We start from the raw sequence: 15510 nt of genomic DNA, 5'->3' as shown, positions 1-15510 counted from the left end.
GAGGAGGGGACCCAGAGCCCTTGAGAAGATCCGCATGAAGGCTGTCCAGGGGAGGTAACCAAGGTGCCACCTTGGCAGCCAGCCACCCAGGGCCACTGATAACAGTCCCTGCAGCCTCACACTCAGGTAACCCTCTTGGGCCTCTCCGTGCAGGTGAGGAGATGATCACAGCAGTAACCGTGGGCACTGACAACTTCCTGGGGCCCGGCTCTTTATGGGCGTTGTCTCATGTCAAATGCACAAGACGCCTGCATGGTGGGGGCTTCCAGCTGCCTGAGGAGGTAGGAGGCAGTAAATGCAAGCAGAGAGAACAGGGAGGACAGGGGGTGGTAGTTCGGTGAGTGAGGGGAGATGGCGACCTCAGGCTTCGTAGGTGGGCGTCCCTGGTAGCACCAACCCCAGGCACTAAGGTGCTTTCTGGTTCAGGGATATCGTCGACCCTTCTGGAGACTCCTTTGGGGTGAAGTAGGGGCAGCTGCATAAGGACCGCGAGTAGTCACGACAGAAGGAAAAGCGGGCGGGGAGGTAGGGGCGGACCTGCTGGAGCTCCAGGGTCCACCGGCTTACCCCTGGGCACAGGGCGCTAATACAAGCCCCACCCTCCGCTCCCGCGCGCCGGACGCCCGAGGCCCTGCCTACTCTCACGACCAATTGGAGAGGAGGGGAGGGGCTATGTTAATAAGGCCGTGCGGGCCACACGAGCTATACAGGCGGCTCCGCACTGAGTCATGCAAGACCTTGCATTTGAAGTCACTGACTATAACAATCCTTGAAGTCACTTAGCTTCTCACTGGGCTTCTCATCAACCTTTAGGCTCACATAGTCTCCAATGTTTTGGAGATTATGTCCCTATGTCCCTCATCCTGATGTCTAGGATTTGTTTCCTTGCCTTGTCAAATGTGACTTCTACCAGAAACTTGCCGTGTGTCATGTTCTTGATTTTGTTGTTGTTAGATGAAGTCTTGCTTTGTCTAACCCTCTAATTATGCCCTGGTCTTTCTGGTAACTGTCTTCCATCCCAAAGGTACATCGGGGTCCCCAGCCCAGACTCAGATTCGGACACAGACTCGGAGGACCCTAGTCTCCGGCGCAGCGCGAGTGGGCTGCTCCGTTCGCAGGTCATCCACAGCGGTCACTTCATGGTGTCGTCGCCGCACAGCGACTCGCTGACCCGGCGGCGCGACCAGGAGGGGCCCATAGGGCTTGCCGACTTCGGGCCGCGCAGCATCGACCCCACACTCACCCGCCTCTTCGAGTGCTTGAGCCTGGCCTACAGGTGAGGGCGGCTCGGGGTTCCGACAGCCTCGGCTCTCCGTGGCGGGACAGCGCGCTGGGGCCCCGGGCTGCCCACCCGAGATCGGTCCTTGGCTGCTCCCGGAGACTTCGGCCACACCCTGGACACCCCACTCCCACAACCCGGAGCGTCCTCTGACGCCAGCCCAACCCATTGGCACCGACGGACCTGCACACCTCCTGGTTCCCATTCCAAACCACCATCAACTCCTCTTTTGGGCACAGACCACCTGCCCTCACCCCGAACTCTGTAGGCGTACACCAGACCCTTCTCCCTGGTCCCAACTTCTCTGCTCCCAAAGAAATGACAGGCATCCCTCACGCTCTCCAGATATTAGGCCATCCCCACCCTCCACAGCGTGGGTAACACTCTACCTGACCACCTGCGGCTCCACCCTATTCCCCTCTCCCCTTGTCCCCCTAGTGCCATGCTCCTTGGTGGTCCCAATTCTTAACCAACGTTGACCGAAACTAACTCAGGCTCTTGCCCACCTCCCCTCAGTTGCCGAACAGCTCTTCTTGACTGCTAGGTCAAGACGGGTGGGAGGAGTGTGTCTGGTGGGCCCAGAGAGAGGAGCCTTTTGTAGAGGTTCCCTGCCATGGCGCGGCATTGGGTGCAAGAGGCCGCGTGGGGCTGGCTGGTAGCCGGGAGGCCTGGGCTAGCAGACTCTGATCGCCGCGGTAGACTGAGTGCCCATCGCTGCGGGACCCCTGCTTTGCGAGCCGGCTGCGCCTGGCTTCCGCTCCACGCCGGTGTCCCGAAGGAGGGCGCGAACCCAAGTCCTGGCCCAGTGCCCTGGATCAAAGTTCCCCAGAGCGGAGGGGCCAGGATAAATTATCAACCGAAAACCGTAGGGGAGTAAGGGAGATCGGCCGGCCTTGATCTTTCCTCTGTGCAAATATTCCTCTTCCTCCGGAGCACCTCCTCCCCTTCTGAGAACCGCTGGCTACCGACCGGCACCTGCCGCCCTGAAGGGGAGCCCGGAGCTGGGGTGGAGATTGCGGGGGAGTGTAGCCCACCCCCAACCGCTGCCGCGGAGCCGCGACCCCATTGGCTGGAGGCAAAGTAACCTTGGCCCACAAGTTCTGGCCCGGATCCCAGGTCATGTTGCAACCTGATCGTCCGGGGCGCCAGACCAATGTGGAAAGTTCAAATTCCCTCGTTCTCCCCTCCCCTCCTCGGACATCACGAGACTGCCTGGGACAGGGCATCTAAGGTCCTGGTACACCGGATGTGGCTCCTCTCCTCCCCAGGGTCCCCCAGGGGTCTCCCACTTCCCACCCACTCCCAGTTTCAGCTGCCTGTTTTATGCTATACACCCATCTACTTGGGCTGGCTCACCTCCACTCCCTACTCCAGACCAGGTTCTGGGGAGGTGGAAAGATAAGAGACAGAGCACCCCAAGAACTGCCCCTCTAAGAAGCTGACTGCAGACTGATAACTCCAGTCGGGGCAGCTGCGGTGGCAGAGGGACTGTGTTTTCTCTCCAAACACCAGAATACTAAATCTCTCTGGCCTGCTCTGGGTGCAGGCCAAAGTGCCCGGGATGAGGGTACCTCCGTCCCAAGGAAGACTTTCGGTTTCCCCCTTTTGGTAGCAAAACAAAACAAAACAAAAACCTGAGACTCAGAGTAGGACAATGTTTCTGCCCTCGAAGATCCCCAATTATAGGGTGTTTGGGGGAGGACTGTGGGAGCTCAGTGTCCCAGAGGAGTGACTGGATGGGAAGGAAACAGCAGGGCACGGAGTGCAGAAGGTGGTGTGTTGAACTGGTCAGCTTGACCTGGAGAAGGACATCTTGCAGAGGCCGGGCAAGCTTTCACCCTCTGCAGAGCATTGTGGGCACGGCGAGGACTTTTCTGGAAGGCTGTGTTCCTTGGTTCCATGGGTGGAAGCCCCAGGGGAGGCAGGTCTCAAGAAAGGCTTTCGGAAGCACTGTTCATGCTCTGAGCTGGCTAGATATGAAAAGCATGGCCTTCGGGATGTAGGAGAGCAAGCAGGATCCTGTTAGGAGGACAATAGGGGCACAGGGACTTGAACTATGTGCTAAACTAAGGTTTCCTAAGATTTTCCCCGTCCTGTTTCCAAAATTCTCAGTTATTTATTTATTTATTTATTTATTTATTTATTTATTGCCAGAGAGTATATGTGATTGCCAGAGAGAGACAGAGGGAGAAGAAGAGAGCACCCCACAATGGGCACGGTCATCTTCTCCATTTTTCTATTCTATCAGGATTTGGGGGACATACACACATACGCCTGTTATTTCCCAAGCTACCAGGGCCATATATGAACTGCGTGACTAGCCATGTGGGAACCAGCTCCCTCAGCCACGAGGGTCCTAAGAAGCTCTTGAACACTAGCCCAAGCTTTTAGGTTCTAGTCTGGGTCCTTCCTCTCACAACCAACAAGCCCAGCACAAACCACATCCTTTTCTCCTGTGTATGGGTATTTCCCTGTCTCATCCCCACCCCCTTAGCCCTGCCGGACACCACCGCCTCGGCAGGAAAATGGAGGGGAGGCAGGCAGGCCAGGGCAGGATGCTGGGTGATCAAAATGGGTTGGGATGTTGCTGAGATACAGGCATGGGCAACAAACTCAGGAGTCTCCCCCTAGTGCCACAGCAGAAACCGGCCTAGGAGGTGTCAGAGATCCCCCCCATCCCGACCCCCACCATGCCGCCCTACTAGACAGATGGTGTTTATCTAACTCCAGGAGGAAGAGAGGGGGCCAGCCTGAGTGCCAGGCTATGACTATTTGGGTAATGAGGCCTGTTGTCCCCTGGATTGGCAGAACCCTCCCACCACCACCCCAAAACAAACACAGGAGCTTGGAGACCAGTGAGGAGAGGGGGCCCAGTGATCCGTGCACCGAAGAGGCTATAGGGAAAGGAGCTGAGGAGTTATACTGCTTACCCACCCCTCACGCCAAGATGAGGGAGAAACCTCTTCTAGAGAGAACAGGCTTGGCTTTGTAAGACATTGGAACCTCAATAATTCCCATCTGAGCAAGGGTGGGCCAGAGAGAAATTGTGTACACGCCTGGCTTGTGACTATGAGGACAGAGGAAACTGGAGACTGGCAAGGTCTAAGACCTGCACATCTTGGCTTCCTGGGTCAGCTTCTGGGAGGCCACAGATTTGCCCTGTGCCTAGAAGGACCCTTAGGGCCAAGCTCCTCACTGCAGAGAGCCCCTCTATCCCATGAGCTTGATGGACACTCTGGTTAGGATGCTATCTCCCCTCTACCTACCAGCTCAGGCCAGACTGACACCGTGGGAATGTGGAGGGGGCAGACACCAGAGGGGCGGCAAGAAGGCAGTGACTGACCTCTCTGAGGCCACCTCTGGTGAAGTAGCTCCTCCCCCTTCCAGACCAATTGTAGACACCCCTGGGTCCGTCCTGAGCCTAAGCGGGGCCAGTGAGACAGAACAAGGCATAGGGCTGCATCAAGCCTGAGGATATGTGACCCTGGGCATGTCACTTTCCCTTCCTGAGACGCAGAAAGGTCATTTCTTACTCTCCTTAGTAAGAAACGAGTCTGAGAACTCTCCCCAGCTGCCCTATAAGATAACTGGTGAGGCCACTGCAGTGTTCTGAGGGCTGAGCTGATAACTGCTTTCTGGTCTGGATTTAATGCTGGTAGCAGATTAACGCGTAAGTCTCGGAGAAAACCAGGTTCCCTAGTGGAGACCTGGGAGGGTATTTATTCATTTATTTATGTATAATTGTTTGTGAGGGGAGGAGGATTCTTTTTTTCTTAATTTTGCCAGAGGATGCATGTACTTGCAGGAAAGAGAGGGGGGTGGAAATGAGAAAACACACCCCATGGAGAATGGTCAGGCCACAGTCCCTCTCCCTCCATCTCTCCCGCTTTCTGGATTTTGGGCACTCACACCTGGCATGTTTCTCAAGCTGCCAGGTCTGGGCCTCAACTGCCCTTTCAGCCATGTGGGATCCAGCCACCTTAACCACCATGCCAGGGACTGGCCCTGTAGGATATTTTTAAGGGGCTGACTCAGGGTAGGAATTTCAGGCAGGTCAGATGTAGGGAAGGATTTGGAGGGATCCCTCCAATTCTAACCATATACAAATGCCTAGTGCACGGAAGAGTGTGGAGCCAGCCCCCGCAGAAGCTCCCCGCCCCATCTTCCCCTGTCTCACACCCCTCCTTGACTCATCATCTCCCCCCACAGCGGTAAGCTGGTCTCTCCCAAGTGGAAGAATTTCAAAGGCCTCAAACTGCTCTGCCGGGACAAGATCCGCCTCAACAACGCCATCTGGAGGGCCTGGTACATCCAGTGTGAGTGGGCTCCTCGGGCCTTCCCAGCTGGGAGGGGCCTCCCCCAGCTGGACTGCTCGGTGTGGGGGCTGCCCAGGAAAACCTCTGAGCCCTTCAGGGCCAGCACCACCAGAGTGCTTCTGGGGAGACCAGGATTCCTAAACAGCCTCTGATCCACAGAAGATCTTGGGGAATATGTCCCCAAGGGGGCTCTCCACTGTGAAGCCGGGCACAGCGGAGGTCACCCCTCAGAAGCACTAAGGTGGACCGAGATTTGGGGAACAGTTCAAGGCCTATTTCCCATCCCATTTGTATAGTCAGGTGCCTTGAATGCCAGGGAGCATCAGACCCTTTCTGAGTCAGATTACATCACTTCGTGAAGGGGAAACAGGATCCTGCGTGGGTCTCCACCAGCCCTTCCCTGAAGTCCTTACTGAACACCCAGCAGGTGCCCACCACGGGATTTGGGTCAAGGGCCCCAGAGAGGCCATGTAGCACAGTAGAAGGAACTCACTCTGGGCTTAAAGCCACTCAGACCTGGTGCCCTACCCTGTCTCCTCCTCTTGCTGGCTGGATGTCTCCAAGCAAGTTGCTTAATCTCTCGGAACTTGTTTCTTCATCTTGAACCCAATAGTTGTACCTTTCATGCTGGCATGCAGACAGCAGGTATGAAAGGTCCTGGCACTGAGTCGGTGTGAATAAATGATGTCCACTTAAGGAGGTTGTAGTCCCCGTTTGGGGACATAAACACCCACACACCGGGGGCGGGGAGGAGGGGAGTCCCCGTTTGGGGACATAAACACCCACACACTGGGGGCCGGGGGGGGGCAGCAGAGGCTGGGAGGACTTGGATTAGTTGGCCCTGTGTTGGAACGCCATCCAGCTCAGGTAGGTTCTTGCTGCAGATCAAAGGCTGGACCGAGCTGGGGACACCTAACCCAGGAGGAAACACATGCAGCGTTCTCTGTATTGGCCTCTCTGGATTCCATCCGAGCACAGAGAGGTGCTGTTTTGGGTTTCTGTTCATTCATGTGCCAGGCACTTTCATAAATCATCTCATTCAAGGCTTCCTAGAAATCCTAGGACATGGATATTTCACTTCCACTATGTGGATGAGCAACCGAGTCTCTGAAGACAAGTGATTTGCTCAGGGTTATGGAGCCTAAAGGAGCAGAGCTGAGGCTGGCTGGGATTCCAGGGCTGTCTGACTCTTAAGTGCATGCTCCCACTTCTAGCTGGCTGGCTCTCAGAAATTGTAGGTTGCAGTTGGCGTAATGGCTATGTCACTGGACTCCCATGTAGTAGATAGCGGTTCGAGTACGGGACCCGGTGGCTTAAACTGAGGCCCGGTGCGTGTGCATGCGTGTCCAGAATCCCGAGAGGAGGATGGAGGAGAAGGGATTGTGGCATGGCCATCCCCCCTGGGGGATGATTTCTCACTTTCTGTCTCTCTGTCTCTCTCTGTCTTTCTGGTGAGTGCACGCACCCTATAGCAAAAACCTCTCCATTACGCTAACTGCTGGTCCCAGCAAAAACCTCTCCAAAAAAAGAAAAGAAATTGCAGGTTGCCCAGCAGAGCAGTGGCTGAAGTGTTCAGTAGAACAGGAGCTGCAGGCTTATTGGATGTCTTCTTTGGGTCTCTGCCATTTCTGAGAACTTGCAGGACAGGCCCTGGCCAAATCAGAAAGCTGATAAGACGAGAGGAGTTGGTGTCCCCTCACCTAGCAGTCCTCCCCTCCCCCAAAGCTGGACAGGATGCAAACCCGTCACTCTGAAGAAGAAATATCTGATGACAGCTGAGGCATGATGCCACCTGGGTCCCCACCCAGACAGACCCTGCTCTCCAGCAATTGCACAAGTAGCTGGAAGGACCCCAGGTTCTGAGTCAGAGAGAGCTGGGTTTGAGTCAAGTCCTCGCACGCTCTGACTGTGTGGCCTTGGAAAAGCCTTGAACCTCCCAAAGCCGAAGCATGTTCATCTGGGAAATGGGAGTGATAATAATGCCTCCGGCTGAGGTTCTTGGTGAGTTTTCAGTGAGATTTGTATCTCAGCACAGAGCCTGTGACACGGAGGCCACTTTGGAAGTGAGAAGCTGGCATTGGCTATTATTATTAATTATTATGGTAATTGCAGACATGAAACCAATGTCAGGACTCCTCCTACCCCTCCAACAGCGAAGGTTCGAAGGTGGGCTTCAGGTGAGGGCTGCTGGAAGGCCACTTAGCTCATCTCCTGGCAGAATGTCCTACCTTAGGCTACACCAGGAAGCACCCAATCACCCCTCTGCCAGCTCCTAGCCTCTGTCGACGGAAAAAATATACCCAACTGTAAAATTAATAATTAATAATTAATGCGGTTTATTTCCAAGCCAGCTGTGAGTGACCTAGGCCCGGAGAAGAGGAATACATGCCTTTTTTCGGGGTGATCATGTACATAGGTTTTTTTTATTTGCTTTTGAGATTGACACACAACATTTAATTAAAAGATTTCCCATTGGTCTGGCCCAAAAAGGCGGGACATGTAGAAGGGGGGGGCTTGTAGGTTATAGGTGGGTTCCACAAATTCTTAGGTCAGCGATTGGAAGGGAAAATCCCTGTCTTAGTTAAAGAAAGGCTTAATCTACATCTCAAGGAAAAGGGAAGTTCCGTGTCTTGGGAAGGCATAAGCAAAAGAATACACTAATCGGTTGAAATATACATCTCAATGATATTATGCCAGGGACAGGAGGTAGGAAGAATTCTGTTAATAGAAAGTAAAATGGTCTGTTAATGTTTGTGGGCATAACTTCCCCAGTCCCCTTTTGAAAAGATTTTGGAAAAATAGGAAAAGTAGTCAGACTTCTGTCCACACCTCTAAGATCCTTCCTTTCCTGATCTGCCACTCTCTCTTCCACACTCCCAAGTCCTCCTGGTTTCCTCTGAGCTCCCAGGGCACTTTGCACCTCTCCTGGGCAGGAAGGACTTTCCTCCTTACATTATCTCCTGCTATTTGTTTGCTTTCCTTATCTGTCCTGCTAAGCCGTGAGCACCCAGATTCATCCAGGTATCCCCTTCCCAGGATCTGTCCCAGCATGGGTGCAAAGGGTTACATGGCTGAGTAAATGGATGAACTTATCAGTGTAGACAAAGCCTGCCTTAGCCCCAGGAAGCCAGATTGTTGCAGTCCTTCCTCCAGAACACAGGGACCTTCAGAGAAGGGGACAGCCAGGCAGAGCCCACTCAGCGCGGACCTGTCTGGGGACCTCCGACAAACTTAATCTTTCCTGGTGCTCATTTTCCCACTTGGGAAGCCAGGGGCAGACACTCTTTGAGACCCTCCTTGCTCTAACCCCAGAGAGTCTACACAGCCAGCCCTTTGTTTTCCGTCCAAGCCAGACTCAGCAACCAGGACAATCCTGTGAGTGTCCATTTTAGAGACTGTCCTTTAGCCCGGTGGTCCCCCTCCTCTGTGTCATTTGTCCCGAAGAAAGTTAGTTGAGACAGGACAGACTGAAGACAGACACCCTGGGGGGGTCAGTGACTGTCCTCTTTGTCTAAGTTGCCTCTATTCTTGATTTGCCAGAGCGCGCATGTGCTTGCTGGAGAGAGGCAGAGAGAGGGAAAGGGAAAGTGAAAACCCACTATGGGGAATGGGCACACAATCTCTTCTCCCTCCTTCAGGGGTTTTTGGCATGCACATGTGAGCCTTTTTATTTTGCAGTTTGCCAGAGTGTGTGCACTTGCCAGAGAGGGACAGGGGGACAGAGAGGGACAGAGAGGAGAAAGCACCTCCCAGTGGGGCGTGGTCATACTGCAATCTCATCTCCATTTCTCATCCTGTCAGGATGAGAAACACGCCTGCCCCCCAGGCCAGGATTTGAATCACCACTGGCCCTGTGGGATCCAGCTCCCTTAACCACTAGGCCTCAGGGCTGGCCCACCTTTATTTATTTTTAAGATTATTTATTTATTTCTTCTGAGTGAGAACCCACAGCAGGGTCTTGATGCCATAATCCACGCCTCGCCTCAGCTAGCTCCTGATCATGGGCATGCATGTGCCCAGAGTACTCAGAGAGGCCTCCAGGCTTGAACCAGAAACCTACCCACTTGGGATGGCCTTGCAGAGCGCTACATTTTACCACTCTGCCATCATCTAGCTCCAGGGTTGCCTCTTCAGAAGGGCTGCTGGGTGCCAAGCACTGTGCTGAGTGGAGAAGAGTGGGACAGGGCCATGGGGTTTCAGAGGAGAGAGGGCTCCCTGGAGGAGGGACTGTCCTGAAAGGTGGGCAGAGAGGGAAGGGAAGAGCATTTCCTGTAGGCTAAAACCAGAGGTGGGCATGTTGTTTGAGGCTGGGCATATGCCGGAGACCAGCAGGCTGGGGAAGCAGGTGGTAGCCAGGTCATGGAGGGACTTGGAAACCTATCTGAGGAGGGGAGGCTTTATCCTGAAGAGTGGAAGGAGCCATGGAGGGTTTCAGACCCAAACTGTGCTTTAGAACAATTGACCTGAATGCAGCAAGCAGAGGGGCTGGAGAGTGAGGCTGGAATCAGGGAGGTCCAAGTGGGACACCAGACTAGGGGGTGATGGTGAGAGAGGCATGGCGGAAGAAATTTCCCTGACCCTGCGCAACCAAGACTGTCAGTGGATTAGACTGGGAATGCTGAGAGTCGGATGGGGAATTCCCATGGCAAGTTTTGGGACATCCTTTTGTCCCCAGGCAGCTGGGATAGGGGCAGAGAAAGAGGTGTTGGCAGGCCTGGACAGCCCCAGAGAGTCAGTGAAGACTGGGGGAGGGAGTGAGGAGAGGACAGAGGGAAGGTCTGGGGCTCTGGGGCAGTGCATGCTGTGCAGCAGGTCTGAGAGGATGGGACTGGGAGGGGCCCCCGATTTCCGGAGCTGGGACAGTGGGCCTGATGCTGAGTTTCTGGGGCTGAAGAGGCCATGGGAGGTGTAGAAGTACACGTGGTACGTGGCAACTCTCCCAGAGTTTGGGGAAATGCAAAGCCATAGAAAGTTGGTTGTTGGGGTCGGCAAAGGGAAGGTAAAGATTTGGGGGAGGAAGAGGCTGCTCACTGTGTTTATAGAGCAAAAAGAAGGAGCCTGGGGAGAGGTCAGGATTGGAGACTGGAGGCGGGGAGTGCAGAGGCTGGGAAAAGGTTGGGGTAGGTGGCCAGCGGTGGACCAGAGGCACTTCTCCCAGCTGAAAGTGGGCCTAGGAACTCCAGCCAGTCTGACCAGGACCTTCTTAGCGCAGCTTACTCCCTTACTCCTACCGCCCCATAACCGTGCAGCCAGTGTTGCCTGCGCGTGCCTACCCAGCTTCCAAGGGAGGCAGAGGAGGAGTGGCAGGTTAGTTTCACAGTGCTGAGAAAGAGGAAGGTTTGAGAGGGCTAGAGCAGGCAGGAAGGCTTTCTGGAGGAGGTGTTGCTAAATTTGAGTATTAAAGGCCAGGATTTTATAGGGTGTCACTTGAATGCCAGTCCCCTGGGGGGCGGGAAGGGGGGACTGGGCGCTGCTGACCTGGCTTCCTTCTCTCAGATGTGGAGCGGAGGAAGAGCCCCGTGTGTGGCTTCGTGACCCCACTGCAGGGGCCGGAGGCTGACGAACACCGGAAACCAGAGGTAATTGAGGTTTGGTCTGCTCAGGCCACCTGCCTACCTCCCATCCCTCGGCTCTGAGGGGTCTGGGTGAGGGTGGGAAATGAGCACCGCCGCAAGGTGCTGGTGTTACCTTCCCACTGAACCCCTTCCCCGCTCCCCAGGCCGTCGTCCTGGAAGGGAATTACTGGAAGCGGCGCATCGAGGTGGTGATGCGCGAGTACCACAAGTGGCGCATCTACTACAAGAAGAGGGTCAGTGCGACGCAGCTCAGAGGTCCCCCTGAGGCTGCTGGCCACCTCCTCTCCTGGAAGAGCTCCGGGAGGGACCCCCTACTCGGACTCTCAAGCCCGCCCCAACGCGGGCCCTCCGTTAAGTCCCGGATTGACAGCGCCACCGTGTGGCCACCGGTTCTCCTTGCAGCCTCTCAACCTGCTAGGGCAGAGAGGCGAAATGGGGGATCCCATTGATGGGGGACCTCGTGAGTAGGAGGAGGAGTGATGAGGGAGTGATGGAGGAAGGGGAGAGGGGTTTAGTGTCTAACTGTGTGTCCCTGCAGCTCCGCAAGTCCAGCAGGGAGGGGGATCTCCTGACCCCTAAGCAGGTGAGTGCTCTGAAGTCCAGGTAGGAAGGGGCGCTCCTGGCAGGAGGAATGTAGAGAATAACTGGCTTCTTCCCGGGTGCGCAGGGCAGTGGCTGGTAGTTGAGCTCTTCTCCTCTTGGGAGGACACTACATGGGAAGATCCCAGGTCACAAGTGATGGGAGGCCTGGAGCAACAAAGGACCCTAGAAACAGGGGTCAAGACAGGGGGCAGTCCAGGGACAGGAAGGGAGCCGTGTCTCTCAGCAGGCCAACCTGGGCTGTCTCCTGTCCCTGCCCTCCAAGCAGCAAACCAGGCCCGTCAGGGAGAGGTGAAGGAGGCTGCACACAGACAGACCTTCTGGCCTGCTGACCATGTCATCCCCAGGCAGGGGGTAGCATGGAGCGCCAGGGCAGCCAGAGCCCTCTGGCAGCTGCTTACCACTCCATCTCGCTAGGTGGAAGAGGGGTGGCCCCCACCGGAGCGATGGTGCGAGCAGCTCTTCTCCAGTGTGGTGCCCGTGCTGCTGGGGGGCCCAGAGGAGGAGCCCAGCGGGCGGCAGCTCCTGGACCTCAACTGCTTTCTGTCCGACATCTCCGACACGCTCTTCACCATGACTCAGAACAGCCCTTCATCCCTGCAGCTGTCCCCAGAGGACGGTAAGGGCCCGTACCCAGGAAGGGAGCAGGGGGAGTCTGGGCCAGCCCAGGGATGGGGTACGGGGCATGGGCAGGGGCCTCCCTCCACCCTGCCTGCCACTTCTGACAGCACACCTCATCCTGCAGCCTACGTTGGCAATGCTGATATGATCCAGCCAGACCTGACGCCACTGCAGCCCAGCCTGGATGACTTCATGGAAATCTCAGGTGGGTCGGGTCTAGACAAAGAAAAGCGAGAACGCCTCAGTGTGACTGAGACCTCAGCCTGCCCCAGGCCCTTCTGAGAGGGCAGGTGATCTGGGACATTTCTGAGAATTTTCCTGGTCTCACTTTTCCAGCCTTGGGATGCAGCTGGTGTAGTATCAGATGAGCGCAGGGCCCGCCAGCCAGAGTACCTGGCCAGGGGACCAGAGGCTTTGAAGATGTAGGCTCCATTGGCTTCTAGAAAGCAGGATGTTCTCAGAGGATAGAAACACTTTAATTCATTTGGGTCTGTTTATTTACATAATGCACCTTACACCTATTTATTGAAGACCATTTAAAACAGATACACTGGGACCAGCAGTTGGCGTAATGGTTATGTCACTGGACTCCCATGTAGTTAGCTGCGGTTCGAGTCCTGGACCCAGTGGCTTAAACTCACACCAGGCACATGTGTGTGTGTGTGTGCCCAAGATCCCGAGAGGAGAGTGGAGGAGAAGGGATTGTGGCGTGGCCACCCTCCCTGGGGAGTGATTTCTCGCTTTCTGTCTCTCTGTCTCTGTCTGTCTGGTGAGCGCATGCGCCCTATAGCAAAAACGTCTCCAAAAAAAAAAAAAGGAAAAAAAAGGGGGGGGGGCTAGTGCGGTTCGAGTCCTGGACCCAGTGGCTTAAACTCACACCAGGCACATGTGTGTGTGTGTGTGCCCAAGATCCCGAGAGGAGAGTGGAGGAGAAGGGATTGTGGCGTGGCCACCCTCCCTGGGGAGTGATTTCTCGCTTTCTGTCTCTCTGTCTCTGTCTGTCTGGTGAGCGCATGCGCCCTATAGCAAAAACGTCTCCAAAAAAAAAAAAAAAGAAAAAAAAGAAAAAAAAGAGGTGGAGGCCTATGGGGGCGGGAACTAGGGAATGAGGAACCACCCCTACCCCTGCCCTAGCCCTGGGTGGGGGTACAGGGTGCCGGGGCCAGAGCTTCGATGGCAGTGCCTTGGGAGCAGACCAGCCTGGGAGGGCAGCTGCCCTGTCTGGGCACACAGACCACTGTGAAAGGTAGGAGGCCAACCAACCTCCCCTGGGCTCTGGACAAAGCTGGCAGACTGGCGCTAGGAAGTGATTGCTCTTGATCCAGGGTGGCTGCTGGGTGGGGGAAAGTATGGGTCATATGGAGGAGGTAGATAGCATGTCTCTCATAAAACTCCATGCATTGGGAGATCAGCAAGTACCAGGGCCACTAGGGCCCCCAGTGTCATTATCCCCAAGAGTTGGAGGGGGATTCTGGGAGGAGATGGCAGGTCTGTGAGAGTAACAGGGTAGCCAGGACTGAGAAGAGACCTCTTGAGGCAGGTTGGGGACAACTGTGGGTAATCAATAGTGAGGGGGTGGTGGGTGATTCCTAGAGGAGATGGGCTTGCTGTCCTGTGATCCCTGCCCATGCCCTAGGGAGTGGGCTGTTGCGATGAGTAGGCGGTGACTCTGGGCCCTCCATATCGTGGGGCCAGTCCCAGTATGGGTTAGTTCTAGAGTCCAGGCCTGAAGGAGTCTAGAGATGGGCCTCTAGTCTCTGGGGGCGGGGGGAGGGTGAAGTGACCACTCATCTTGCCCCACCAAGTCCCTTTATTAAAGAGAGACAGCAGGGGAACCAGCACTTGGCGTAATGGCTATGTCGCTGGACTCCCATGTAGTCAACGGTGGTTTGAGTCCCGGACCCGGTGGCTTAAACTCACACTGGGCGCGTGTGCGTGCATGCCCAAGATCCCGAGAGGAGAATGGAGGAGAAGGGACTGCGGCATGGCCATCCCCCTGGGGGTGATTTTTCGCTTAGTGTCTCTCTCTGTCTTTCTGGCAAGCGCATGCGCCCTATAGCAAAAGCCTTTCCAAAAAATAAATAAATAAATAAGAAAGGGAGACAGCAGGACAGTCCGAAGACCCCTCCTAGCCATATGGCTGAGGATGGACACAGAGACGCGGGCACACTGTGGATAGGGCTGGTTCACACAGCCTCAGCTAGAGCCACAGAGGTAGGGACAGGCCCCCAGGGGGCAGACATAGGCTGACTTGTGGGCTCAGCCGTCTGACGCTGGCAAGCCACCTCACGCATACACATGCACACACAGACACGTTCCACCCCCAGGAGACTCTGGGCCTGGGGTGACCCTATCTAACCTACTCCTGGCCTCTTTCGAGGTTGCTCCTGGGAGATGGGCCTGGCAGCTCTCTTGGCAAGGGCTGGAGGGAAAGCCTACGGGGCTGAGGCTGAGGCTCGTCTCGCGCCTGTGGGAAGCTGCCGAGGTGGGGTCTGACCAGACCCAGAGGCCTTGGGAGCTGGTGCAGGCCACAGGGTCAGAGAAAGGTGCCCGGAAGGGAGAGGGTGGGCGGGTGGCGCCCAGGCCCGGGATGTGGTCAGGCCACAAGCAGCTGCTTCCCAAAACCAGAATAGCCCAGGGCTTACACAACCCGCACCCCATACAATCTGGCTGCTGCCTCCCCCAGCTCTTCCAGGCTTTGAAGCCCCCTCTCACTCCTGCCCCAACTCAGAGCCCACCCTTTGGCCCTGATATCACCCCGTTGGGCCCTATACCCTGCTCCTAGGCCCTACTCTTGTAACCTCATCTGTTGACCTTCTAGCAAACCTAAATTGTTCCAGACCCTCTGACCTCCTGACCTCTCTCACCTCTAAGTCACCCTTGAACTCATGCAGCCCTGGGGCTCCTCCCATGGGGAACCTCTTCCCCTTGCTCCCCACCTCTGCCCTCCTCAGCACTCTATGACCCTCCCTCTCTGACCTCCAGTGAGCAGGTAAGGGGAGCAGTCAAGGGGGGCCTCAGAAGCCAAGTGTGGGTTCAGAGAAAACTGCTTTCTGGGGTCCACGTGCACGCCTACACAGCCCCTGCTGACCCCCACCCAAGCCCATCCCAACCAAGC

At 55.7% G+C, this 15510-nt stretch overlaps 1 protein-coding gene across 1 annotated transcript in view; it reads left to right on the top strand.

The window, feature by feature from the left end:
• Nucleotides 1–1036: 1036 nt before the first annotated feature.
• Nucleotides 1037–15510, top strand: part of MLXIPL (MLX interacting protein like) — a 22176-nt gene continuing 7702 nt past the window's right edge. The window contains exons 1-7 of the mRNA XM_027774388.1: nt 1037–1276; nt 5489–5595; nt 11092–11174; nt 11315–11404; nt 11710–11754; nt 12189–12390; nt 12517–12597. Of these exons, the coding sequence (XP_027630189.1) occupies nt 1140–1276; nt 5489–5595; nt 11092–11174; nt 11315–11404; nt 11710–11754; nt 12189–12390; nt 12517–12597 (745 nt within the window). The 5' untranslated portion in view covers nt 1037–1139. The remainder of the gene's footprint in view (nt 1277–5488; nt 5596–11091; nt 11175–11314; nt 11405–11709; nt 11755–12188; nt 12391–12516; nt 12598–15510) is intronic.

Source organism: Tupaia chinensis, unplaced genomic scaffold, assembly GCF_000334495.1.
Source record: "Tupaia chinensis unplaced genomic scaffold, TupChi_1.0 Scaffold000429_1, whole genome shotgun sequence".
Lineage (NCBI taxonomy): Eukaryota > Metazoa > Chordata > Mammalia > Scandentia > Tupaiidae > Tupaia > Tupaia belangeri.
This window is presented reverse-complemented; position numbering and strand designations above follow the sequence as displayed.